Below are 27,199 nucleotides of genomic sequence, written 5' to 3'. Positions count from 1 at the left end.
ACGGCGTAGTTAAAAATCTTTACTAGAAATTCGTACCATAACACATTTCCAAACCTTAGTCAAGATAAGTGAACCGCTTGAATTTCGAGAGCGTAAGGTGTCACTCCCCAGTATCAGAGCTAATCTTTTCCCGCATGCAAACTATCGTTGATTAATTTATATTGCCATCACTCCGGTGTGGCTGGTGTCTGGTCTAGTAGAAGCCGTGAGCCGCAATAAAGTAAATACGATAATTTGCAGGGTCGTTTAGTGAGTTGGGTGCTATCGGCGGGTCTGGTGGATAATGATTTCAAGTGCACACTGCCGTTTGAGACGACAGCTGGTGAGTTGTAGAGTAGTGAGAACGTGTCCTGCTAAGTGACTTATATGATGACAATTTAATGAGTTGTTGGATTGAATTAGATGAACGATATGAGTTTTTTTTTATTTTTTTTATTTTTTGTTAACATTTTGATTGAGATCAAAACGAAACAAAAATAAATTAATGAACGACCAGTTCCCTGCATTATAATTTTCTGTATAATTTTTTTTATCAAGCTTTGTGGGACTATGACCAGAGAAGCCATTTTGTGTCGTTGGTTCACCCTTACAAGGCTCCATACAATTTTGGCAGTTGTCCATGCAAAAATTGTACGTAAATATTCGAAATCTATATCTTTTAAAGAATTTTCTGATCGGTTTGGTTTCTTCAGCAAAGTTGTAGGTGGGTAATTCTCTACCAACTCACACGAAATCGGAAAAATAGAAAATTGTTACACTCTAAAAAATAACCCTGCAAAGTTAACAAAAACACGAAATTTTAAAATGAATAATGTTGTTCTTAATAAAAAATGACACTTTTGGGTCAATGCTGATTCGAAAAGTACATTTAATTACCCTTATAATACCATGTTTCAAAAAAACAATAACAGTTGAGTAACGGATAATGGAGTTTATAAAACTTTTTGTGTTTTTTTCGACGAAAAAAACGTTTTTTGAAATTTTGAGCACGCCATCAAATCGAGCGTACAATTTTACATAAAAGTCTCTTTGACACCAAATTTCCATCTCATCACCTTTTCAGGCTGCAGTTTATTGAAAAGCATATCTTATTTCGCATTTTCAAAAATGGAAGGAATCTTACCGCCCCCCGTCACGAGACAAAAAAAATATAAAAAAGTTTAAACATTGAATTTACGTGCCATGGTTTTAACATTTGAATGAAAAAAGTGTTTTAAAATGCATAATACACCATGTCCAGTTGTTTTGCAATCATTAATTTCCAAGATTTCAAAATATTGACGAAAATTTTATTTTTGCGAGAAAAAAAAGTTTTTGCGGTGCTGTACATTGAAATTTCATTAAGTTCGAAAGTTCTCATTTGATTAGACTTCCATTTCCATTGAAATTTTGATGACTTTTGAAAAATTATCTTCAGGGCATCTTACAATTAATTCTTTACCAGAATTTACAAAAAATGACACGAAATGATCCTGCCTAAAATTATTTAAAAAAATTATCTTTAGTTATTTTACAACGAAAACACCTGACTTTATTTTGCAGAGAGATATTTTTCAAAATTTGACCAGAAGTTGTCTGACAAAAATTAGCCTGAATTTATCTAACAGACAGACATATTACAAAAAAAAACCTTTATTTTTATTTTGCAGAAGAATATTATACAATTGCCTGATTAATCTTAAATAAGGCCGATGCAAATATTTAAAAAAGTTTTTGTCCCTCGGCCCTGGCCGAGGTCAAGAGGGGGGGGGGGCAAAAAAATAAAAAAAAATAAATAAATTTAAGTAACAAGCCATAGTCTTCACATTTAAATGAAAAAAGTGTTTTAAAATGCATTTTACACTAGTTCAGTTGTTTTGCAATCTCTAGTTTTCAAAAAATCTAAGATCTGACAAAAATAAAAATTGTATCGAAAAAAAAAGATTTTGCATCGAAAATTTTCAAACAAATTTAAGATTTTTTAATAAACCCAAACATGCTAAAAATGATTTTAAACGCAGAAGAATGTATTTTAATCTGATTTTAGCTGGTTGCACTTGAATTTTCATTGAAATTTTGAAGTTTATTGTAAAAATATTTTTTTTGCCCCCTGATTTTTCGGGCCAATTTTGAAGGGGGGGGGGGGGGGGTGGCAAAAACTTTTAAAAATATTTGTACCAGCCTAAAGTTGTCTCACACAAATTTTCCTAAATCTATCTTGCAAAAAATATCGTACAAAAAATAACGTGAAGTTATCTTGCAGAAATCTATCTTACACAAATTGTCTTGAATTTATCTTATAAAAATTACCTGAAGATATCTTCAAAAGTTTACCAAAATTTTTCTGCAGAAAAATGATTTACACAAATTTACCTGAAATTGGTCATTAATATTTTGAAGTTTTTAGTAAAATATTTTAAGAGCCGATTTCCAAGGGTCAATCAGTTGAAATCAATCTAAAATGCATTCCCTGCGTTCAGAATCATTTTGACCATATTTGGGTTTGTTATTTTTTTGTTTTTTTTTTTCGCAAAATTTCGTTTTCGTCGAATCTTGTATTTTTCGAAAAATGATGATTGCCAACGCATTTTTCAACAATTTTTGATTGAATTTATGTTTATTAATTTGAAATGTTATTTTGAAATTTGTCACATTTTCTTACGAAACGAAACTATTGGCACTACGCCCCCCGGGGCATGGCCTTCCTCTAACGTGGGATTTCTGCTCCAGCGCCTCTGACGAGACAGGAGAAACCGGGACCGACGTTTTACTTCACCATCCGATAGAAGCTCAGTGGATAAGGCGGGAATCGAACCCGCGTCTCATAGCATCATCGGGATCGGCAGCCGAAGCCGCTACCCCTGCGCCACGAGACCCACTTTCTTAATTCGAGAAATGAACAATTTTCAATCTTTTTTCAATCGTTCGATAATATTCAGCAATATTTATTTGAAAAAAAAACTCGACCACTAAACGCACCCCTCCTCTTTTCGCACTGCCTCCAGCAATAGCAGAAGCAGCAGCAGTTGTGCGGTGTAACTCAACTACAAGCAATGACGGTGCAAACAGAAAGAAGCCCAAAGCAAACCACCACACCGAGATTTCAGGGGGCGTGGCCTAATCGTCAACACGGCACCAACATCGAAGCAACCCAACACGAAGAGAGGTTGAAAGCATAACAGGGGTACACTCTTCGATGCTGGTGGCGCAGCAGCATGCCATGGAATGTTGGATGTCGGTCGATGTTTCGCAGTTTGTCGGTGGCCTTTTCGGAAGACATGGCATGCTGAGAGTTGAATAAGTTGGAAGTGATTCTGTCAAAGGTTTGTCATGGATTTCGGTATTTTTTCAAACAAAACTATTTTTTTGTAATTTTATTCTTTATTTCTGAGTAAAAATAATACTTTTTATATTTTAGCATCACGATCCCTTCCAGAGCGGAAACCATCCACCCGGAACATGGTCGCGTGCCGTCAGAAAGCATTTCTCATGTTTTGCCAACACGCAGCCGCCTTCCGGCGCACGTTCGCCATTATATCCGTGGATAATTTCTCCATAAAGTTGGCCACAAACTAACTGACTGACGTCGGATGCACGAAAGATTAATGGTCAATTCATGAAGATGGAATTAACTTCCCTGGATGTTTATTGCATGAGAGTGAGTTTGGTGATTTAGGGTGATAATCTTTGTGATAATCCAATGTTTCTAATTTTAGGATTAGTTTAAAAAAGGAGAAGATAAAACACTTTGAACAATTTGCTGTGAAAAAGGTCCAGAACTTTTCAAGGCTACCTTGATGCAATGCAGACAACAGAAGAATTGTTCAATAAAACATCCAAATATAACATAATTAGCTCATAATTGATACCAGCCAGATGGCCTACTCCACACTCGATCAATTTATTTATCAACAAAGATAATCCAATTTATTCTAATGCCTCTCCTAATGCACCACCATTCGTCGACACGTCTTAAGTGCTCTTTTCGCCCCTCGACTGAAGTAGAAAAATTGTCACACAAAAAGCCAGAAAAAACACTCTCGCAGCTTCCTCCCCCTTGGTGAATTATTCTGATTTCATTTTGATACACTTGTTCCCGGGCCGTATTATCATCATCATAACAATATGGGCCAGGGAGAAGAACAGTATCGTTTTACCCTAACCCTAGCAGGGAACAAGCAAGTACAAGCAAAAATAGGGGAGACATTCTGAAGTCACTTCAAGTCAACCGACAACCCCTTGAAATAGATGTTATCAATCTTGTTTTCCCCTGGGGTGGAGGAAAAAAAGGAACGCATCACAGCTAAAAGGCCAACTATCTGCACCCTGAGGAAAGAGGTTCTGGTGTCAGGAGAGCGCAACTGGCAGGATTATGTCTGGCTTGTGCCGTGAATTAAGCAATTATGAAGCGTGATTGTGGGTGGTTTTTTAGCTCTGATGAATTATGGGTAGATTGGCCCCGGCTTTGATAACTTTTGCGGTGTGGTGATGATCTGCTGCGGCGACTAAATGGGATTATGGTGGGTTATGGGGTTAGTTGATTTAAGGTTTGATGAAATTTATTGCAGAGTTACCATTTGTTCCAATTCCAATAAATGAACAAATTTAAAATTTTTGAAATTTACATTGTTTTAAGAGAAAAATAATTGAAAAGTCTTCTATCACAAATCCAAATTTTTAACTTTGTAAAATTCATGCAGCTTTGAGTAGAAAAAAATGTTGCATAAAATATATGTATTTGAAAGTTTTTTCTTGTTTTGTTTGGGAATAATTCTACAGGAACTTTTTTAAACTAGGCCAAATATCCCTTTATTAATTTTAACACACAACAATAAAAAAGATGCCGGGGAACCATTTCTGATCATTTTTGTTTAAATATTCATGCAAACAATTAAATACATAAGTTGATATTTTGCAATGGATGAAGTATGATCCCCTTGGAAAGTGCTGTCATAACTTTCTGTTAAGTAAAGGTCTGGTCCTTTTTTTCGATTTTTTTAAATCAATTTTTAAGATTAAATTTGATAAAAAAAAACTGTTGAAAAACAGTTTAATGAAACAGTAAAGTCGTTTGATTTTCGCATATGTTTAATATGGGTATTTATGTTATCTTTAGTCTTAGCCAAATTAAGGTTGTTCCAAAAAATGTTATTTAAAAATCATAAAAAAAAAATTTTTACGTAATTTTGGCGTCAAAAATTCCAACTTTTATAACGAACATGTTGGACCCAAAAATGTATAGGTTATCGCATCGAAATTGTTTTAACAAAACAAAGTTATTTTTTCAAAAGGTTACAGCCTCTCGAAAACTTTTCCCATTTTCATACCTTTCATACAACTTTTTGTAACGTCCAACATAAATATTCAAATTAATTCGTGTCGCTGCAATATTTTTTTCAAAATGGGTGAATTTATCAGATTTTCATCTAATTTTCCAAAAGTGCTTAAACAATAAAATAATTTTTATTGAAAATTTTATTTTTTAGGTGTTGAAAAAGTCGGGGTTTTGAGATTTTTTGTCAAAAAGTCGGGAAAATCGGAAATCTCAAGCATGCTTGTTTCATAATTAAATTATAACCCTTGAATAAGTTTGCAATATTTTGTACAATTTTAAATAATTCGTCTTAAGCACTGAACTTTAGATGTAAGGTTCTCTTCACTTTTGTAGTCCATTAGAAAATGAAAAGGCTATTTGAGAAATTAATAATTTTAAGAAATACTTGCTGATAAAGATGGCATGCATTTGTCACAGATTGTTAAAACATTTATTTTTTGAGTTAAACGATTTTTATGTATTTTTCACTAGGTTTATCAAAAAAAAACATAATATCTTCATAACTATAACAAACATCAAAGCTAATGCAAAACCAATATTATTTAAATTTTGACGTTGTTTAAATATTTGAAAACAAAAACAAATTTCAACATGAATTTGTAGTCGATTTTTTTTTATTATTGAGATTGCCAACAAAAAATTTGTCAAGACTATTACAATTATGTTAGAGAATTTGTCTCGCATAAAAGTACAGCAAAATTCCGATGAAATGTGTAGTTTACCTTATGTCCTAATAAACTGTAAGTTTAGTTCAAAAATTATTTTTTTAAACATTTACAGTATGTAAAAAAAGTATTTACACCCCTTGGGCACTATGCACATTTTGTGATGAAACATTTAAAAAATTTAAAGTTTGACAGGAACCTAGTACTACGTTTTGTTCAAAAACTCATGCCAAACATTTTGCTACAAAAAGCTCATGAAAAGATGATTTCTATAAAAAGTTATATAACAAATACTTTTACGAAAATAAAAAAGGTGCAAAAAAAGTTTGTACACCTTTCGAAAAATTAACATAAATAATGTTATTTGTTGACAAATCAGCATAAATCCAGTCTCTCAACTCCAAATAGGCATCCTTGACTGATTAAAAAAATAATTTGGATTGAATATAAAGTTTACTAACTACTTAGTATAAAAGTTTATATAACTCTGGAAATTCTGTATAAAACTTATCTAAACTTAATTTTGCAAACTTTTAATTCAAATAAATGTCAATATATTACTATAGAATTGCTAAATAAACATTTTGGAGTGGGCATAACACCGTTTTGGGGGTATTTGTATCGATAGAATAGATTTTTCGTTGGAATTTCGTACCAACCCGGAATACGTCGTCGGAAAATCCGTCGGCATCTGAACCGGTCCACAATTCACAAGTCAACCTATGTGGCATCAGAAAGGGCATAAAATTTCCGATCTTTTGATACCCATACATCCAGGTTTTCTATAAAACCCACGTTTTTAAATACTTAAGCAAAAACGTTGTTATGGTTTCGTTTGAGCAACCTGCCAAAAATGTATGGAATTTCGTAATTTTTGTTCTCGTGGATCAAACTTACTTTTTGCCCAGGTATTTAAAAACGTAGGTTTTAAAGAAAACCTAGATGTATGGGTATCAAAAGATCGGAAATTTTATGCCCTTTCCGATTCCACATAGGTTGACTTGTGAATCGTGGACCGGTTCGGATGCCGGCGGATTTTCCTACGACGTAATTCCGGGTTGGTACGAAATTCCAACGAAAAATCTATTCTATCGATACAAATACCCCCAAAACGGTGTTATACCCACTCCAAAATGTTTATTTAGCAATTCTATGGTAATATATTGACATTTAGTTGAATTAAAAGTTTGCAAAATTAAGTTTAGATAAGTTTTATACAGAATTTCCAGAGTTATATAAACTTTTATACTAAGTAGTTAGTAAACTTTATATTCAATCCAAATTATTTTTTTAATCAGTCAAGGATGCCTATTTGGAGTTGAGAGACTGGATTTATGCTGATTTGTCAACAAATAACATTAGTTATGTTAATTTTTCGAAAGGTGTACAAACTTTTTTTGCACCTTTTTTATTTTCGTAATAGTATTTGTTATATAACTTTTTTATAGAAATCATCTTTTCATGAGATTTTTGTAGCAAAATGTTTGGCATGAGTTTCTGAACAAAACGTAGTACTAGGTTCCTGTCAAACTTTAAATTTTTTAAATGTTTCATCACAAAATGTGCAAAGTGCCCAAGGGGTGTAAATACTTTTTTTACATACTGTAAATAGCCAAAGTGTCAATATATCGATTTATGGTCATATTTTAGGTTTTTATGTAAAATTATCATGTAAACTCCAAATATTACCAAAAATTGATATTTTGACAGTTTGGCCCAATTATGAGGGCAGATTCAGATTCTGCGATCAAAATTACTTGGAAAACATATAGTTCTCGGATAAGTTTTCAAAAAGACCTAAGAGCCATAGGCAAACAAGGCCCTTTTTGCATTGGTATTCGACCTACTTACGAAAACCCAATTTCAAAAATGCTTGAAATTGTTCATGTTCTTGAAGTGCCCTAAACTAAAAACAAATGACAGTTGCAAAGTAACCGCCGACCTTACAAGTCGCATTCTCAACGCCAGTCCGCAGTTTGTGTGCGCGTCACCGCTTTTTTTAAAAATGTGCACCGTAAACAAAAACAGTGTGGTTCTGGATTTTTGTCAACTCCAAACCCAACCAAGCCCAAAGCTTGTAACAAAATTCCTCGCAGACCTTCAAGTAAACCAAGAAAACTTGCGAGCATTGCAATTATGCAATAGAAGAAGAATAGCCGTGTTGCAGTTCGCCGACTCAGCAATGGCCTCGTCCATCATCGACAAACCTCTGTTATATCAGGGTTGCAAAATCCCGATTTACCTGGACAACAACGCTACGGAAGTTCGTGTGCTTGACCTACCTCTAGGCATAAGCAATGACGACGTAGTAAAAGTGATGAGTAAATACGGCGAAATTTTGACCATCGCCAACGACCGCTGGATTAACTTCTTCCCAGGAATCCCAAATGGAGTTCGGACCCTGCGGATGTTGCTGAAACAGCCAACGCCGAAATCAATCACTGTAAACAATGCTGCTGCAACAGTGACGATTAAAGGCAAAAAATCGCTTTGCAAACTCAAAGCAAAGAACAAAAAATGTGCGGATTCAACTAAAAAGGTGAACCAAAAAAGCAGTACACCACCGATTGAACCTGAGCCAAGTAGCAGCAGCAGCAGTAAAAGCAACAACAGTAAATCAGACCAACATCCAATGCAAACAAGTCAAATTGACGAAGAAGACAACGATGGATTCGAGACCGTGCTTTCTAAGCACACTCGCAAAACCCGGAAGCGCTTACAAGCATATTTGGACGCGGATGACGAATTGACAACAAAACGAAGAGAGATGGCTGAAGAAGAAACAACAGATGAAGAAGATGAAGATGTCATTAAAGCAAAATATTATAGAAAAAAGTGTTATGAGATAACTGTTAAATCTCTGGAGGAAGAAGACGAAGATAAAATTGAAGAACTTGATAATTTAAGATCAAAATTTTCCGCTAAATATTTGAAACAAAGACAGAAATTTTTAGAAAAAAGGCATGGTAACAATTATTGAAAAATAGCCAGAAAAGTGATTTAAAACTCTGTAACCTTTCCTCTCCCACTATCCACCTTGAAGAGATGAATGCACAATGGTGTAAAGTCTCTATAATAAAAAAAAAAAAAAAACAAATGAAATATTGGTTCAATTTAGAGAAACACAAAAATTTGTGTTGGAGGTCACGGAATTTCGTTAGGGTGGTTCCATACCCTTTTCCGTAGAAAATTAGACATTTTCAAATGACGATATCTCGAGTTTAAAGAAAAACACCTCTGAGATTTTTTCAGCGTTTGTAGTGCTAGATTCCCCTTTTGAATGCATCCTGGTGCTTCAAGTTTGGCCTGCGCTTCCTCGAGATATTTAATTTTAAAATTTGCATCTTTTTTATATTGGCTATAACTTTTGACCCTTTAGTCCAAATTGACTTGTCAAAACTTAAAATGTATGATTTTTAGAGCTTAGCATCTCTTTTTTCTTAAACTTAACCCTGATACGATACGTTCAAAAAACTGATTTTTGAAGGTTTGCTTAGATGCTTTCTTTAAATTTGGTCATAGAAGGCTTAGATTGCAAGATTAAAATGTTGGTTTCTTCGATAAAGTTGCTTTGATTAGCAAGCCCAACATGTTTCTAGAGAACGAAAAAAATCCCAAAAATATTCCTGATAAGGAGGATTTAAAAAATCCTCCTAATCATTTATCACCTTTATTTTCAACCAAACTAAAAGTTGCCCCTTTTCATTTCAAAAACTTTTCTGAAAACTAAATTTTTCCATTTTTCGGAAAATCAATTTTAAATTTTGCGATCTGGACCACTATGCAAAGATTTTTGTTTTTGAAGGGGTCATAACTGGCTGTGTTTTTTTTTTCAAACATTTTCTATATTTCATGCACAAAAAATACATTTCAGTAATTTTTATAATGCCCCAGACTATGTCCCTACGAATTGTATAACAATTATATTGATAATGGTATCACTCTATAATAGATAATTTAAAAAAAATATAACAAATTTTTAAAAAGTGGTTGTAAAAACCTTTAAGAAATTTAAATTACAAGGTGGTAAAATAAGCCAAATACTATCAGAAACAAACAAAAACATGCAAATTAAAAAAATGATACAAGATAAGTTGAGTTTTTCTTAGAACAAATAACCTCATGAACACGGGAAAATAAAATAAATCAATAAAATTGGGCATGAGAGGATTAAAAATGCATATGGAATCAAATTATGCAAAAACATTGCTTGAAAAAAAGATAATAATAGCAGAAAAAAACTAGTTAGCTTTCTATTTTTTTTAGTAAAATTTCTATGTGCTTTTAATTGTCATTATGTTACAATCATTTGAATATCCAATAAGTTTTACACTGAATTGCACCCATTATGGTGATAGAGCTTTTAAAAGTTTTGAAATAATATCTTCTTAAATTATTTACATTTTGAGACAAATTGAACTTTTTTACGAAAAGTCACTCACAGTTATACAATACAGAACCACTTTTTTCCACAAGTTTGCAAATTTTCACAGTCAGCCATTTTGGCGGATTAATCCAAGCGTAACGGTCATCCTCCGGTGCTTCGGCATGCGCCTTCATCGACGGTGTAATATCCAAAAGAAAAAGGTCACAGATTTGAACACATTTAAAACTTATAACTAAACAAAACTTAAACTTTTTCTTAATTGCTTCTTATAACCTCCCAGCCAGGAAATTTAATTCTCTTCTGCCGGGAAGTGTTCAAAAATATTGTTTTTTTTTCTAACTTTGAAAGATGTTTGCAGTCCAAATATCCCACCACATGGTCAGCATCCCCCGGAAAAGAAGACGCAAGTCTCTTTCCATAGGACGACGCCAACGATGAGGAATATCCGATTGCCGATGAGGTTCTAACGGGGTTCGCCGGCGAGGACGGCTCTTTTATAGGACACAGCAGCAGGCCATGACTAGGGTGGATGCGCAATTGTTGAAAGTTGAAAAGAGTCGGAAACGGTGGCATTTGCATTATGGAGTTAGACGCACTGCAGCGATGTGGATTTCTCCGTGGGGAGTTTTCCTGTGTTTTTTCTTCTCCCAGAGGGTTTGTCGACAGTGACATTTTAATACTCGCGGGAATTCCGTAATGGAATGGGACGGAGGACATTTTCAATTTCTTTTGGACATATGTTGTGATTGCAGATTACGGGTTGTTTGATTCGTAATTAATTAAGGTAACTTTTTTGTCATCATGGCCAACTTTGATTGGAGGAGTTCATTGGTGCAGCAATGATCAAGAAATGGGCGTTTCACCACCCTCTGCCTACTTGAATTACACCGCACGTTTTCTACACCGTCAGGACGTTCGGATCAATAATTCGGTGCCTACTTTGTCTATTCTGGATATAGGTGCAAATAACTTTTATTTATTTAGAAAAAAAAAACACAATCACATCATTTGATGATTACAAGAATATATACGCAGCAGAGTATTGATTAATCAAAAAGTTCACTTTTATGTAAATAATTTAAAAAAAGCAGTGCTTCACCTTTACATTAACCAACCCTCAGTTGGGGGTGCGTCCCTTAAACTTGACCATGTTGTAGATGGAGGCAGCCTTGTAGTTGATGGGACCATAGTTGTTCTCGTCCAGGTCGGCGTACACCAGGTCGTCCGCGATGTCGTGCAGGGGCTGTCGAATGTTGTTGGTGGGAAAATTGGTGTTAATTTCTATTCGTTTTATTCAAAGTTGGTTTCGTTTGAAGTGCTGGGAAATTAGCTGATTTATTTTTTGCTAAATTTATCACAATTAACATTATTAACTAAACAACATCTTACTTACTAGAGTTTTGAGGGGAGTTTGAAGATGCGTCAATCAGTTTAAGCTTCCAGTTTTGTGTTTAAAAGTGTAAAAAACGACCAATTGTTTAGCACAAACAGGTTATTCAATATCACCATTCGGTACCGAGTTGCAAGTTTGGTTTTAGTGTCAGCACCAACAGAGAAGGTCAACAAAATTCAGCGAGAATAGAGTGGTTTTGTGTGCAAAATAAAAATTGTAAATTTTATTTACTCCAACAAATTTTGACAACAAATATAAAAGAGAAAGCCCCTTTAATGGCATCAGAGAGAGAGATAAAAAAAGAAACTTTTCAAGCACTTATGATACTGGTTCTTTCGACGATTTCTTCCTTTTCAATCGGCTTTCAGCAGTGACTAGGCTAAAACAGTTAAAATTAACGACCTTTTTAAAAAACTTTACGCAGCTCTGTCGCAACTATCTAAACTACACACTAGTATATGTATGTGTTACTTTTGGCTGTGATTGCTTCCTTTTCCTAGAAAAATGAAAGAAGAGAAGTCGGTTTAAGGGCGGACGATTTTGGCTTTGAATTTTGGAAGGAAGGGCAGTTTTGTTTTTGTTGTTGTTGATTTTTGGTTTGCTTGCGGGAACTGCGCGTGCGCTGAATTTAGCAATTTTTATTTTTGCAACGGAACTTTTGAGTTATGGGGGGTAGTTTGTCGATTGTTGGACAATTGGCAAAACTTCGAACAATGATATTTACAGTGAATGTTAGTGGAAAGGTGTTTAGTAAGCATTGGCCGAAATGGTTGGAAGCTTGTTTAGCAAATAGCGAAGCGCCGAAAGTCGGGGTAGCGTTTGAGAAATATTATTAAGTGTTGTTATTCAGTTATAAACAAACAATTATTTGTAGGAAATGAGAATGAATTGCATTTCATTTTGCTTAGAAATTGATTTTTTTGGCTATCAAAAAACAGTACCATGCTGTTTTTGGCAAGAATTTTAAGAATTTTAGTTTTAATTCTTAAAATTCATAAATTTTTATAAAATTCTTAAAAAAAATCACCATAACTACAGTGCTATCCCGTTTTTGGCAACAGGACTTTTCGGCACATTTCCTCTCGTCAACTGTTGAATGAGACTAACTTCATTTTTCTTCTCAAGTTTTGATCGAAAACCAATTTGAAACTTCACACAAACAATTCAAAAATAATGGCAAGCAGAAATGTACCATGAACAAAATGATCCAATTCCATTGTACGGTTTTGAAAAACATTTCCATGCTTGCAATTTGAACACTTTTTCGCGATCCCGAATTTTATAAACGCTTGTTTACGATTTTGGGAACTCATTTTTCTCCGTGAACATATCTCTTATTTTTTTCTTATTTTGTAATGTATGTCAAGAATCATTGAAAATGCGACAAACAATATGAACTTCATTAAACTTAACAACATTTAAACCAGGGGTACTCTAAGTTTAAGAGTGGCGGGCCAATTTTGAAGTTTACATAAGCTTGCGGGCCAAATGTGAAAAATTGTTAATTTAAAAAAAAATAATGGCGTTATTATCTTTTTTTTTTGTTAAGCCCATAGTCAAAACAATAATTTCTCCAACATGGATTAGTGTAACACACATCTGAAACTCTGTTTTGTACACAAATTGAATTTATTGTATCCTGTTTATTCAAAATAAAAACTGAATTGAAATTGAAATGGCGTTATTTCAATTTATAAAACTGTAAAATACATGTATCAGCTGCAGTTTTTTTAAATTGCAGGTATTTTTTGTACATGTTTGCCATTTTAATTCTGTAGAATAGAACATTAAATTTTTCCAACAGTTTTACTCACTCGGTTAATTTTTTGAAAAATTAACAAAAGCAGAAAAATAGAAATTTTCATGTCTCAACCAACAGATTAGGCTGTACAATATTTTGTAAAAAAATACTCCACGTGGTCTAGGTTGATGGATGTTTCATGATTTTATGACTGAAGACAATCGTTGTTGAACAAACTTAATGAAAATAAAAATAGTCTTAAACTGAATTCACTTATATTTTCTCTGTTTTTCTGTAGAAATATTTTAAACAGGTGATTTATACTTGGATAAATGGAATATTTTAAAATATAAATCGTTGCAAAGAAATTATTCCCCCAATTTCAATAATATTTTAATAAATTTTCGACAGCCTGAATCAGATGTTACGTACTCAATTCGTAACCCAAATGTCATAAGTTGGGAAGTTTATAAGTTCTACAAAAAAGAATTGGAGTCAGCTCATAAAAAATGTTGCGTAATTTTAGCTGTCTTTACAGTTTCCACTTTAGTAAAATTTGATCATATCATAACTCATTTGATGAAGTTTTTAACGAAATTAACTGTTTTCAATCACATTCACACTTGTGAAACTGTTTCAAAACGATAGATTTTTCAACAAAATATCTGTTTCGTATATTCAGGATCAAAGTATGGATAAATCATTAGTTATATGTTAACAAAATCTGAAAATGTTCATTAAACCTTAATTTTAAGAATTATGAAATCCAAAGGGCCATTTTACATGATTATTCAAAATGGGTCCACGGGCCACAAAAAATCACTTCGCGGGTCACATTTGGCCCACGGCCATACTTTGGTTACCCCTGATTTAAACCCTAAATTTAAATTAGTTCTCATTGGGATAAATCTGAAAATCGATTATCGGGAGTTTATTTCAAAAGGCTTTAGTATATTATTGCAAATTTTCTCAACTTTTTGAAAAAAATATTTACAGGAATGGACAATTATAGACACTACATAAAAAACTCGAATAACTGCAAAGTTGTGCACTTTATCAAAATTTCTTTTGAGTGCTTTTCGATTGCAAATCTTATTTTAAGTTTAAAACAGCATAGATCTAGAGTTTTTTTTCTCAAAATTTATTTTCCTTAAAAGAGCACTCAGCAAGCAAAATCTAAACGTAGAAATATGTACCATCCCTGCAAAAGGCTTATGAATTGATCTCAGTTGAAAGGTTCTCCAAATCTCTGAATTGCAAATGTAATATCCTGGAACAGAACTGCTTAATTCTAATAAAAACACTAATTGCATTGAAAGTTTAAAACTGAAGTCAAAAAAATTCGAGTAAAATTCATATTTTGCCAAAAAACAAAAAAGAAACTAGAACATGGATTATGAAAAAAATAAATTTTGTGGAAAAAAAAGATTTTTGAGATTATGATTTTTATTTAAAAGGTACCGGTAGTTATGTTACACATGACCAATATGACAAAGAACTTTTTACAAAGCTCTATAAAATTTATTCTTTTTATATTTTTCAATCATTGTCAAAATCAAAATTTGCATTTACAGTACTGTCCAGACTCGGTTATGCGTTGTTTCTATAATCCAAAGTTCGATAATCCGAAAATTTGTATGGGACTTCGGAGAATCGAATAAGGATCATTTTTTGTGAATTTCTTATTTTTAACATCAAATTCGTGTTCTTCGACCCCATTTTAGTAAAATTTGAGTGGTGGCCTATTAAATTATAAAAAAAAACATTTTTCAATATTTCTTCACCGTTTTTTTGGTCTTGGATTTAAACATTCTAAATCACTTTAGAGCAAGCTTCCCTGCACCGTGCGGTACACGCGGTTCACTTGCACCTCGGGTTTGCTTTGCGCCTGCTTTGTTCGGTTTACACCCGTACCCGACTCACACGAACCGAGGGTATTTTGGTTCATCGTACCAGCGCACCACGACACTCTCGGTTCGCCGCGTCGGTTTTGTGTCTGGCACTCACCCATGGCATGAACCCGGTATATGAGCCAAGGTGCTTCACTCGTTACGAGCCGAGGTACGTGCCGTGGTACGCGCTGGCGGTACAAAACGGGTTCAATACCACGGCGCGTACCACGGCACGCTGGGTTCATGCCATGGGTGAGTGCCACACACAAAACCGATGGGGCGAGCCGAGAGTGTCGTGGTGCGCTGGTACGATGTACCAAGATACCAATACACAAATGGGTTCAGGCACGTACCGAAGCTAGAAAACCAAACCCGCGGTGTGCGTTGGCACTGGCGCATGGGAAGCTTGCTTTAGAGTAGTTTGGAGGTCATACTCAAGCCCATTAATAAAAAAAAAACATTGAAAAAAATTGTTTTTGTGATTCAATTATCCGAAGTGAAATTTTGCGAAAACCTACGAATAATTGAGTCTGGACTATATTGAAAAAAAAAAACCATAAGTTTTGATACTCATATTGCCAAAACGACAATACGACGAGTGCTATAAAAAACGAGTGAAATGTTTGTTTTCCGAAAAAAATCCAAAACGGTTTCGAATAGTATCACTTTTATATAAATTTGCTAAAAAAATATACTTTCAGGCCATTTCGTCACTATAGAGTGATAGGCAAAGTAAAATAACTATTTTTGCCTTTAGAATCGGTCACCAACTGTTTAGATTTATATCCAAAAAAAAATATATTTTTGCAATACGGATTACACTATGAGCTCTCTTGTACTTATTTTGCTGAGATACCTTACTAGAAAATGTTTTAGTTTTTTTTTTTTTTTTTTGAATAATCCTTAAATTTAAATGGCTGTATTTTAAATGATCCACCTAACTAACTACCTAATTTATGCTCAGTATTGCAGTAATTGCACTTTTAAATTCAGGTGCTGTTCATAAATACAAAAATGTAAACCAATAGTCTTTCGAATAATCATATAAAGCTAGAAGATTGTCGTTAGAAAGCAACATTTCACAACCATATCCAAGCATGTTAGTCGCATTACTTACCTTAATTCACAAAATAGACCCAATTATGTTATGTCATCATCCAAAATGCAATAAATAAGGTTAATAAGGCAAAAAAAAAGCAATTGAAAACACAAGCCAGGGTTATTTTTGCTAATTTCAGTTAGTTCTTCTTTATATACTATTGTTTATCAGATCCTGTTTTTTGTTTTGGTTTGTTTTACCCCTATCTCAGTTGTTTTCTTTTTCTTTTATTCCTTCTTAGTGTATCTTTTTTGTTTTGTTTTGCAATTATTTAATAGCAAATTTATCTTTACACATATTATTAACCGATGATTTAGAGTTAGTTATTGCTGGAGTACTCGTTGGCACAGGAGTGATAGGTTTGAAGGCTATCGAGTTAGATTCATACTTGTAGACCGTGGCGGAGTTTGTGGGCGCTCCTACAATGTGTTGTTGTTGTTGCTTCTGTTGTTGCTTGCTGTGACGGTGATGATGATGGTGCTGCTGCTGGTGATGATGGTTTGGTTTGGTTTGATGGTGAAGAAGCAGTGCCGGCGGCTGATCCGGATCGCTGCTCGTTTCGTCTTCGTCACTTTCCGGCCCGGAATGGGAGGGATATTGACGGACCGTAGCAAGCGTTGCCGTTGCCAGGGTCGTGTGCTGCCGTGCCGCTGCAAGTTGCAAACGCCTACTGCTGCTGCTACTGGTTAGGGTGCTGCTACTGTTAATAAATGGATTGGTGGAACTAGTTGGGAACTTGCTACTATTGCTATTGCTACTGATCAAATTGCTGTTGTTGTTGCTACTGATGATGATGCTGTTGTTGTTGTTGACGACGCCAGAACTGCTGCTGCTGTTGCCACTGCTATTGCGATAGTCTCGCAGCGTTTTTGAGCTGATCGAGTGCGATTTGATCTTAAGGTCGCGCACGGTCGCTTCCACCGTTTGGGACGATTGGAAATTAAAGCTATGGTGTTTTTGTAAAGGCAGTTTGATGTGGCGTCGGGACGAGGAGGTGTTGGAGGTGGATGAAGAGGAGGAAACGAGGTTCTTCTTCAGCAATTGGTTAATCTTGGCTTGGTTGCTTCTATCTACGGGGAAGAGCTCTTTCGGAATCAGGATGCGCGTCTGGTGCTGGGTGATCTCGAAGTAGTGGTTGTCGTACGCACCGGGGCACTTTGAGATGAGGGATTAGGAAAAAAATGAGTGTTAGTTGAGCGGATGAATGTTATGGAACGGTGGCCACTTGATATCTTATTTATTTATTTTTCATGCGATAAAAAGTATATTTTAGGTTTTCATTAATGTTTTGATTTGGTTGATACCAACTTGCCAAATCTTTTATTTTATCATAACTTGATTTGCCTCAAACCAGGATAAATTTCGAATTTTTAAAAGATGATAACAAAACAATGGCATTGGTAAAAATATTTAGCCAATATTTAGAAAAACATTTTTTTCGGAAAACATCGAAAACTGTATCGATCTTTTTACCTCATTTTAAATTGTAAGATTAAGTTTGGAATCAAAAAGTATGTGTTGATTAAACCATTTCAGGCCTTTGCAAATTTAATTTCAAGTTTTTTTCTCTCCCGCCCCCTCCTCCTTCAAAATGTCCCCAAAAAATTTAGGGGGCAGTAAAAATTATTGACAAAAATTAAAATTTTCATAGAAAACCCTTGTAAAACCTATTGTAAACTGTTCCGAATAGATTGTTTAAAGTTTATTTATGCATTACCAAGCGAAAAAAAAAAAACTTTTTTACATTTCAACAAATTTTTAATTTAGGGCAACAAATTGGTAAAAGGGTGCAGAAAATTTGTAACAAATATACTGCCCATGTTCGCATAAATGTCCCATATGCAAAAACAGCAAGCTGAGAAAAACGCATTTGAAGTTTGTCCCATACATAAGGTTACGTGTTAAGTTTTCGCAAAAAACTGGATTTCCTCCTGATTTCTAGAACAAAGTACTGGATGTTATATGCTCTTCCGAAAGAGCACACAATTTTGAACCAAACTGCATCAAAAACTCGATATCGATGAAAATGCATATGGGACATTTATGCGATCAGGGGCAGTATATTTCTATGAATTCCTTGATATTTTGCAATTTTTTTTTTGTTGGCCAAAATGTAATGGTGCATAAAGCATTTTGCGATACCTTTTGTTTCGAAATTTCGAAAAAGTCATGCCTGAAATTAGAAATTTGATTTTTTCGGATTTTGCCTTTAAATTTCGACGGTTTTCCGATTTTTTGGTAATTTCTCGAGATCTATGAAATTTGATTTGTTAGTTTAAAGGACCTCGTGAAAACCAAAAATTCAAAATTTGTTAAGCTTAGCAATTAACTTTTAACAACAGCAACTTGTCCAAAATAACAAAAATGGAATCAAAGTTTTCTTCCAAATCTGCATGTTTATGACATTTTTAAAATGATTTTTGAGTTGGGTTTGATTTGGAATGGCTTTCCCTACTGAAAAAAACGGGATATAAGATAAAATTGGTGTCTTCGATAAGACTATCAAAATAGCATTTTTTGCAATTCCATCGTGAAACTACTTACTTTTCCTGTCATTCTTGAACGACGAAATAGCCTACTTTTCTGTACCAAAAATAACAGAATCGAATAGCAACACTTTTCAAAATAAATGCTGAAAAGTTCTACTTTTCAACACTGAAATGGGTGCTGAAAAGTTGAACTTTTCAGCACTTGTTTCGAAAAGTAACACTTTTCAACATTTTTTTTGATTTAAACGATTTATTGACAAAATACATGAAAATTTGACTTAAAATTTCACTCAAAGGGTGTTTTTCGGAATTGCAAAAAATGTTGTATGGAACTCGTTGCAAAACTTGATTTTTTCAGCACTCTTCGTATTTATCCAACTCGGTGAACCTCGTTGGATAAATGTACGACTCGTGCTGAACAAATCCTCTTTTTGCAACTTGTTGCATAAACTACTATTTTATGTCAAAGTTAAGAATGCGTAACAAATATTTCGAAAACACCCACTTGCAAAATTTTCTTTTAATTCTTTCAGAGAGCCAGTAAAGCAGGCCTGGCTCAATTTTCACAGTTTTGGCCGTCAGAATAATAATTATCAATTTGTTTATGATTTCATTGATGGCATCGGTTCTCAGATGATCAGTGAACATAGATTTCAGGATCAACTAGGATCGTTTTGCACCCTTGGACAAAGTTGTAGGAAATTAAATTTCCTACAAGAATCTCACACTTGGACACTTTTGGGCGCGCCACCTGGTATAAAAATACTGAAACGATGTTTTTCTGCATACATTTTTGCGATTTTCTCCATATAAACTTCAACGATAAAAAGCGACCCCTTAACCTAAACCAATTTGGCGACTTATTTTTGCTTAAGGAATCGAATCAGAGGGTATACCTGATGTCGATTTTTTTATTGTCACCATACATCTGAGAACCAATTCCATCTAATAACCCATGCAAAAATGGGCTATTGTTATTTTGACGATCAAAAATTTGAAAATTGTACACATTTAAATTGCAATCGCTGAAACTGCAAGCTAAAAAAATCATTATCTCAAGAGATTTCAATTCGCCTAACATTCGAAAAATTGATTCTTATGTAAAACCGTCTGAGGAACACGAATTCAAAATTAGAACTTTGCTCTATCATTTTTTGTTTCCGAGATATGGCCATTTGAAAAAAAAAATGTTTTTTGCAAAAAATACGAAAATCAGACTTTGGGGCGGTGCCAAAAAAGAAGGGTGGTCCAATTTGGTTCAAAATCGGGATTCTTACATGTTTTGATAGAAGCAAGAGCCCGAATTTGAGCTTGATCAGAGAAAGTGCATTTCGAGTGGTGTGCCAGTTGGCGCAAAATGACCCTTAAACCATTTTTAAAATTGATTGTTCCAAAATTGACTGAAAACTAATCCGAAAAAATTCTTTATTTACAAAAGAGGCCTAATATTAACTAACTGAGATATAGTGCACCATTCCCGAGACACATTCGCTTAAAGTTTAGTTTTGGCGAAAGAATTACGTGTTTTTATTGTTTCAATAGAAGCCATGATAAGGAGGCACAGTTGATGTTGAATTTTTATTTTAGAATTGAGACAGTAACGAAAACTGTAAAAAAAGTTGAGAATCGAATAAACGCATTTCTCGGGTATCCTATCAAGTGACCACCCTAACGTTAGTACCAATGACCATCAAACTTACCTCTCCCCCCGCCCCGCCAAACTCCTCGTTCGCCCGCGGATCCGTCTCGTACCCGGAACTAACGGGCAGATTCATGTAGATCGGATCCAGCTTGTTCGCGTACATCTGAATGTTCTTCGTAAGCAACGAGTTGGTCGACGCGTACTTCCGATGCCGCGGCGCCGGAATCGGCTTGATGCAGTCGTAGTAGCTGTTCGAGACTGCGCTGTTTGAGCGCGCGTTCGACCTGCGGGGCTTCCGCGACAGGCTGATCTTGTAGCGTTCTTGATCTATGGAGAATTTGTTGCCGGCGGCTGCGCCGCCCATCGGCGACTCGTGAATCTGGATCGAGTCGGTTAGGTTCTCGTAGAGCGGGGTGACCGTTTCCAGATCGATCAGCTTCTTGTCGACGCAACCTGATGGGGGTGGTGGCCTCTTGAGGGATTTGCCCGAGGAGAAGCTGTGCGTGGACACGGTGTCACTATTGTCCAGCAGCAGGTGCTGGGTCGTGGTCGTGGCGGTGCCAAGTTTCTTCCGCTCGGCGGTTTTGCAGTTAAAATTGTTGTTGTTGTTGGATGAGTCCTGGCTGTTGGACAGCGAGGACATATTGCTTTGGTTGGTCAGCATCGTGGACTGACTTGCGGTGTTGTACGAGGACAGGCTCGAGGGGGGCTTGGTGCCTGCACCGCCACCACCGATGGGAGTGGAGTTGCTATTGCTAGTGTTGTTGTTGTCGCGTTGCTGGTAGTTGATGTAGTTGTACGGATGGGTCGGGAAACACGACGGGGTTAGCGATTTGTTAGGGCATTTCACTGCCGGGGCGAGGCTGTTCTTTGCAAGCATGGCCTAAAATCACACGAAAAGAAGCAAACACGACAAAAGACAAGTCATGCAAATCACGCACGCGTCATTAGATGGAGGTTAGTATTGGGAGGCGGGCGCCAATCGTAGTAGGCATGGAGGTTGTTGTGGTGGTTGTTTGGTTTGGACGTTTCGATGCGACCACGTGCTCAACTTACCTTCTTAGGCGGGGTCGCCAATCCGTGGAAGGGAAGGTTCTCATATTCTCCTGGTTCGATCTGGGATCCGCCAGCAGTCGATGATTCTCCAGTAACTGAAAAAAATCAAACGAAAATTTCATTAAAAACAGAGTTGCTAATCAACACAAAAATGTTGATATCCACTGAAAAAGAAGTTCAAATTTAGTTTAGTCGGCCATATTTGCAGAAAATCAAAACAGTGAGAGAGTTGAAGAAGTCGGTCACAGATTTCTTACCTACTAAATCCGCGTTAGCTGTTGATACATTCTCATTTCTATCATCGCTTGCTTGCGGTGGTTCTTTGTTTGGAGTGTCTGTTGTTGTTGCATTTGCTGTTGTTGCTGAAGGTGTAGTTGTTGTTGTTGTTGTAGGAACTTGTGGCTTTTTAACATAAGTAATAACTATTAAATCAGGCACGGCAACAAAAGTAAACACGGAAAACAAACGTTAGGAAGAAGAAACAAACGGAAATTAATTGCGAAATAAAACAAATAAAAATAAAATAAAAACAAAAAAATACCATTCTGCGTGGAAAGCTTGAGCAGGTCGATGCTGTTGCGCTTTTCGAAGAAGCGGCGGACGCGCCATCGAAGAGACTTGTCGTACTGCTGGATGTTCTCGGAAGCATCGGGCAGCTCGGACTTGGGGGACCTAAGCAGGCGGTTTTTTGCGAAGTTTGCAAAAAAAAAGGTACGGGCGAAGAGCAGGAGAGGATGGTTTGAGAAACAAGTTCTGAAGAAATTTGACGAACACCATCACCATTCCTGAGACCGATATCTTGACGCCGAGTTAAGGGTTAGTTGTTTTTACGAATTATTTGGTGGGGTTAGATCATCCTAATATTTAATATTAAAATTAAAATTTTGGTATTGTGAAGTGTGATAATGGTCCAACTCCGATTTCCAAAATGTTACTGAGTAAACTTGGGTTTGAAGGCAAAGTTGAGTTTGAAGCATCATGAGGTCAATGCATTCGTAGTAGTCCATGACTTTTTTAAATGTTATAAGCTTTTGACAGAAGAATATTCTCACAGCCTAATACCATCATTCAAGTGAAATTTAAACCATGATAAAAATGTAAATACAAAACTAAATCATACGAAATAAATATTTAAATCATCTAAAAGTCAGTCAGCGAATTAATTCAGCACCAACGATTACACATTGACAAAAGAGGCATGCGATTTAGTCCAAGTCTGTGTGTCAAGTAGACAATTTACACCAGCTAAATTCCAACACCCACCTATCGTAGTATTGAGTCCTTAATAGTGACTAGCTAGCATTTAGTGAAATAATTACACTTACCTCTGATTTTTCATGAAGGAAAATTCCGCATCTTCAATCTCCTCGATGTGGATGGAAGCTAGATTTTGGCATTTTTGGCGGTTTGGTTTTGATGATTGTTTTGTGTTTAATTTTAATAAAATTAGTAACGGACAGGAACGGGACAGCACACGCGCACAAAAACATTGATAATTTTGAAATATTGTTTTGATTTTAAGAATGTTGCAAAAAACGGAAACAGAGATATGTCACAAAATATTTGTTTTATGTTTTTGTTTATTTTTAGTTGGAGTATGGAAGTAAGAGAAAACAAAGAGAAAAAGAAGCATAATGAGTTCAGATTAGATGAGAAATTTAGGACATCGAGATGAAGAGATTTGAGGATCGATTCGTGGTGTATGATGATTGGTTTGGTGAGTTTGATGAAGCTAGTCGTTGAAGCGTGCGGTTAGGAAGAGGAGTGCTATTTAGTGTGTGAACTAATTTGATGATTTCACTATTTTCTACGTAGTTCATTACTTTTTATGTAATCAAACTATTTTTTTGGAAAATTAGTTTTTATGATAATATAAGTTTGATATGCATCGAGATAAAATGACATGGATGAATAAAGAGTAAGTAAACATTCTCAGCAAATCAGATGCGGAAATAACACACTCACAACCCTTCTCAAAAACAATATATTACACAGTTACAAACTGTTACAAATTATTAACTCAAAGAACATTTACAGATCAGGCTGACAAGTGACAATACCTTTCACCCTTAAAAGTAATAGGGTTTGTACATTGTTGTTTGTCAGTTACCGTTCAGTTAAATATTTTTCAAAACAGATAAGAGTTATCTAGCTATCTGCTTTTTTAAGACAATTAATTTTATAAGAAGTTATACTTATTTTTTTTTCATTGTTATATATATGATTGTGTCATACATTTTACTTGCACCTTGATACAGTCGTTGTCGATATTGAAGGGAATGTCGAGAGCGGAAGGTATCAAATTATAGAACGAAAAATCAAAGCATGCTACTTGGAGGGACTTAAAAATGTATTGACAACTTGAGCAATATTGATATTGAAAATATCGACAGCCAGAGAGTCGAAAATGCAATAAAAATCGGATGGTCAAAATCTTAAAAAATTCTCGGGTAAGTTTTTTTAAAAGGTCCTAAAGGTCACCACAATGCCGATTTGACAAATTATCAGATTCAATAACATTTAAAGTTCAAATTTATTCAGTGATAAAAGCAAATACCTAAGTGAGGTCGTGCTTTTACGACGTATTGAAACTTATCAGAGAATTGCTCTATTCCAAATTAATTGTATGACGGTGCATTTCTACTTTTATACTTAAAAAGTATTTTTAAGATTAAAAAAAACAATAATTTCGATCGATAAAATACTTTAAAAAATTACAACTCTTGGATTTTTTTTATTCTTTTATATAATTTCATTCTTTTGCCAATTTTTCATAGCATCATAACTGAAAAATGCTTCTTTTGAAATGAATTGGTTCGAAATTGGAAAATTAGGCTTTACATTCCAACTTTTTTTTGTTCCCCTTTTTGTACAAGCTTGTATGTATGATTATGGGCTACAACTACGAATAGTTTTTCTTTAATTATAATTCATGTGTGGTTTTAATTAAAACATTAAAATGTGATTTAATTTTTAAGCATTGTCACTGAATTACTCATTAAAGAAATCGAATGCTGTTTTTATTGGGTCCATTAAGATGCCTAAATCAGGTTAGGACCAAAGATCCTTTGGCCTATTAAGAAACACTTCTTGATCATTGAATTTATGCTTTATCTCAGAATTATCTCAAATTTAATAATAATAACATCATATATTTAATAAATTGAATTATTAAAAAAAAAATCCTGGATTTTAAACATATAAGTTTATTTAGTTTAAGCTAAACCTTAGAAATATTTTTTCTCGATTGTAAAACAAAAATTAAAATTGCAGGCCAAGGCATCCACATTTCAATGAGAAAAATTTGCTGAGAAATGCATTACACACTTTTGCAGTTTTATTTCAATTATATGTTTTCAAAATATAATAGTTTTTAAGAACACATTTTATGCGATCAAAAAAACGTTTACTGCAGATTGGAATTTCGCAAAAAAAAAACTGTTACATTCATGCAAAAAATAATTACCAACGTTGGAAAATGCATTAAAAGTTGTTTTCAGTTTATTGCACGTCTATTTTTTCATTTGATGTTTTGAGTTTTATAATAAAAAAATCCTCCTGATTGTTAGAACCATTTTTTAGGGGGGTTGACATAAACTTCAAAAATTATTTGTAGCAGCCTTATTTGAAAATGCAAATTATTATCTTTCCAAAAACGTATATCAATGGAAATGTATCAAAATGCAGCAAGAACCATTTTAACTGAAACATCAACAAAATAATCCCATTATACAAGGCTCTAGATATGAAAAGTTTTTTTTTTCGTTTTTTGGGTTTTCATAATTTCCAAAACTAGCTTAAAATTTTCGTATGGTCATAAGAAGCATTTCCCATCATAAACTAAGAAATATATTTTTTTAAATTCAGACCAAAAATTTAAAAAACCAAAATAATAAAAAAAAAACTATGGCAATTTTTCGTTTTTTTTTTCACAGAATTTGCTTTCTCGCCTAAAAAAAAGGTTGTAGGGGAACAGCATCTAATTCCAGCGTGCCTCTAATGTTGGCAGGTCAGAACTTTGACATTCAATTAAAGCTAATAAAAAGTGTTTTCAACTGAAATCGAGTGATAAATAGCTCAATGAGAAGTGAGCAAGCAAGTTTATATCAAAAGTTTTGCAAAATTAGTTGTTTAAATAATGAAAATCAGCAAATTTGATGGAGTTAGGAGCGAGTGCTTAACCTGCCAAACATACGAGTATTTCCCCTACTTATACAAATATGAAATTTGAATTATAAAAAGTTGTGGCCAGCTTAGACAACTGAAATAGCTATCAAATTAAATATAATATTTTTTTAATTCCTTCAGTTCTTCACCCCATTCAAAATCCACCTAACAGTTAGTTGTGAGTGTTAATTTCCAATCCAACAGATTGAACTCTACGGAAAGCTTCAAAGCAGATTAGTGAACATTACACACGTCGGTGGGTTAGAGCAAGAAATTGTTCACAACACAAAAAGGTATGAAAAGTAATCAACTTTCTAATTATACTACCTGTCGCGCACGAGACCTCTACAATCTCTCTACAGATCTAAGCGCAAGAAGGGGAAGAGTTGGTGTGTGTTTGTGTTTAAGTTTGAACTTGTGAACTTGTGCAAAACAGTCAGAATTTGAGATAGAGAGATAGAAAATGGTAGACAGACAGACAGTTGTGCTGTGTGTTGGTGGAGTGCAAATGGACGTGCTAATCCACGTGCCACCGGTTTCACCGGTTGTTTGGTTCGCTTCACCGTTTCACCCCGATTTTCTCCGGCTAGTCTAGCAAACTTACATTTGTCCTGCCGCCTCTTGCGCCGGCAAATGCAGATGATGATAACGCAAATCAGGATAACGGCGAGCAGCAGCGCCGCGACGGCCGCAATCAGGATGTACGGCGTCAGGATGTCCCCCTTGAGCCACCAGGCGACGTAACCTACAACGGTAAAAGGCAAGGTTAAGATCGTCCTCCCAGGAATGGAATTAACTCAAGCAGTCTCCTCTCACCTGCCACCTCGATTTCACACGGTGGCCCCATGCCGACGCTGTTGCTGGCCACGCACACGTACGTCCTCATGGCGGACACGTCGTTGTCCAGCGTCAGGATGCTCTTGTACGCGTCGCCGCCGGTCTTGTGCGACTGCAGGGTGTCGTTCTCGTACTTGAGACTCCACTCGAACTCGGACTCGCGGGGGCTGCCGGTGGCCGTGCAGATCAGGACGTCCTCGTTGTTGACCTCCTTGCGCACGATGCCGCACGTGGGCTTGTCTGCAAAGAGGAGGAAAACTCGCGATAAAATCTCAGCAAGCCAAGCTCTGTTTACCCACTCGAAGGACTCCCTCTCTCTCTCTAGACCGCCAACGCAGCGATTGCTTTGTTTGGCCTCTTCATGCTATCTTAGTGCTAGAATCGCAGCAGCAGGTGAAAATGCACCACGCTGCTGTTTGCCACGTGTGCTGGCCTGGAATTCCCGGCATGCACGCAGTAGGCTATGCAAATATTGTGCATCTTGTATGAGCGAAGGGAAGAAGAGAGAGAGGGAAAG

At 35.4% G+C, this 27,199-nt stretch overlaps 1 protein-coding gene and 1 long non-coding RNA gene across 5 annotated transcripts in view; one reads left to right on the top strand and one right to left on the bottom strand.

Annotated features, from left to right (window-relative positions):
- The first annotated feature begins 239 nt into the window (after window positions 1-239).
- On the top strand, window positions 240-4,541 carry LOC128092968 (uncharacterized). Of its 2 annotated transcripts, none has more exons than XR_008212131.1 (3): window positions 240-322; window positions 3,398-3,637; window positions 3,696-4,541. It is a non-coding gene; the product is annotated as an uncharacterized LOC128092968 (long non-coding RNA). The 2 variants fall into 2 exon arrangements; XR_008212130.1 differs by lacking the exon at window positions 240-322 and adding an exon at window positions 2,990-3,302.
- A 12,199-nt stretch (window positions 4,542-16,740) lies between these two features.
- The window catches only part of LOC120423811 (hemicentin-1), a 161,446-nt gene continuing 150,987 nt past the window's right edge, over window positions 16,741-27,199 (bottom strand). For 2 of the 3 annotated variants that reach the window (XM_052708971.1, XM_052708972.1), the window contains exons 13-20: window positions 26,662-26,922; window positions 26,450-26,590; window positions 23,004-23,061; window positions 22,220-22,350; window positions 21,936-22,100; window positions 21,679-21,773; window positions 20,681-21,505; window positions 16,741-17,646 (exon numbers count right to left, since the gene is read on the bottom strand). In XM_052708971.1, the coding sequence (XP_052564931.1) occupies window positions 16,759-17,646; window positions 20,681-21,505; window positions 21,679-21,773; window positions 21,936-22,100; window positions 22,220-22,350; window positions 23,004-23,061; window positions 26,450-26,590; window positions 26,662-26,922 (2,564 nt within the window). In that variant the 3' untranslated portion in view covers window positions 16,741-16,758. The remainder of the gene's footprint in view (window positions 17,647-20,680; window positions 21,506-21,678; window positions 21,774-21,935; window positions 22,101-22,219; window positions 22,351-23,003; window positions 23,062-26,449; window positions 26,591-26,661; window positions 26,923-27,199) is intronic. The other variant, XM_052708973.1, reaches the window with a different exon arrangement.

Source organism: Culex pipiens, chromosome 2 (assembly GCF_016801865.2).
Source record: "Culex pipiens pallens isolate TS chromosome 2, TS_CPP_V2, whole genome shotgun sequence".
In the NCBI taxonomy this organism is placed as follows: domain Eukaryota; kingdom Metazoa; phylum Arthropoda; class Insecta; order Diptera; family Culicidae; genus Culex; species Culex pipiens.
This window is presented reverse-complemented; position numbering and strand designations above follow the sequence as displayed.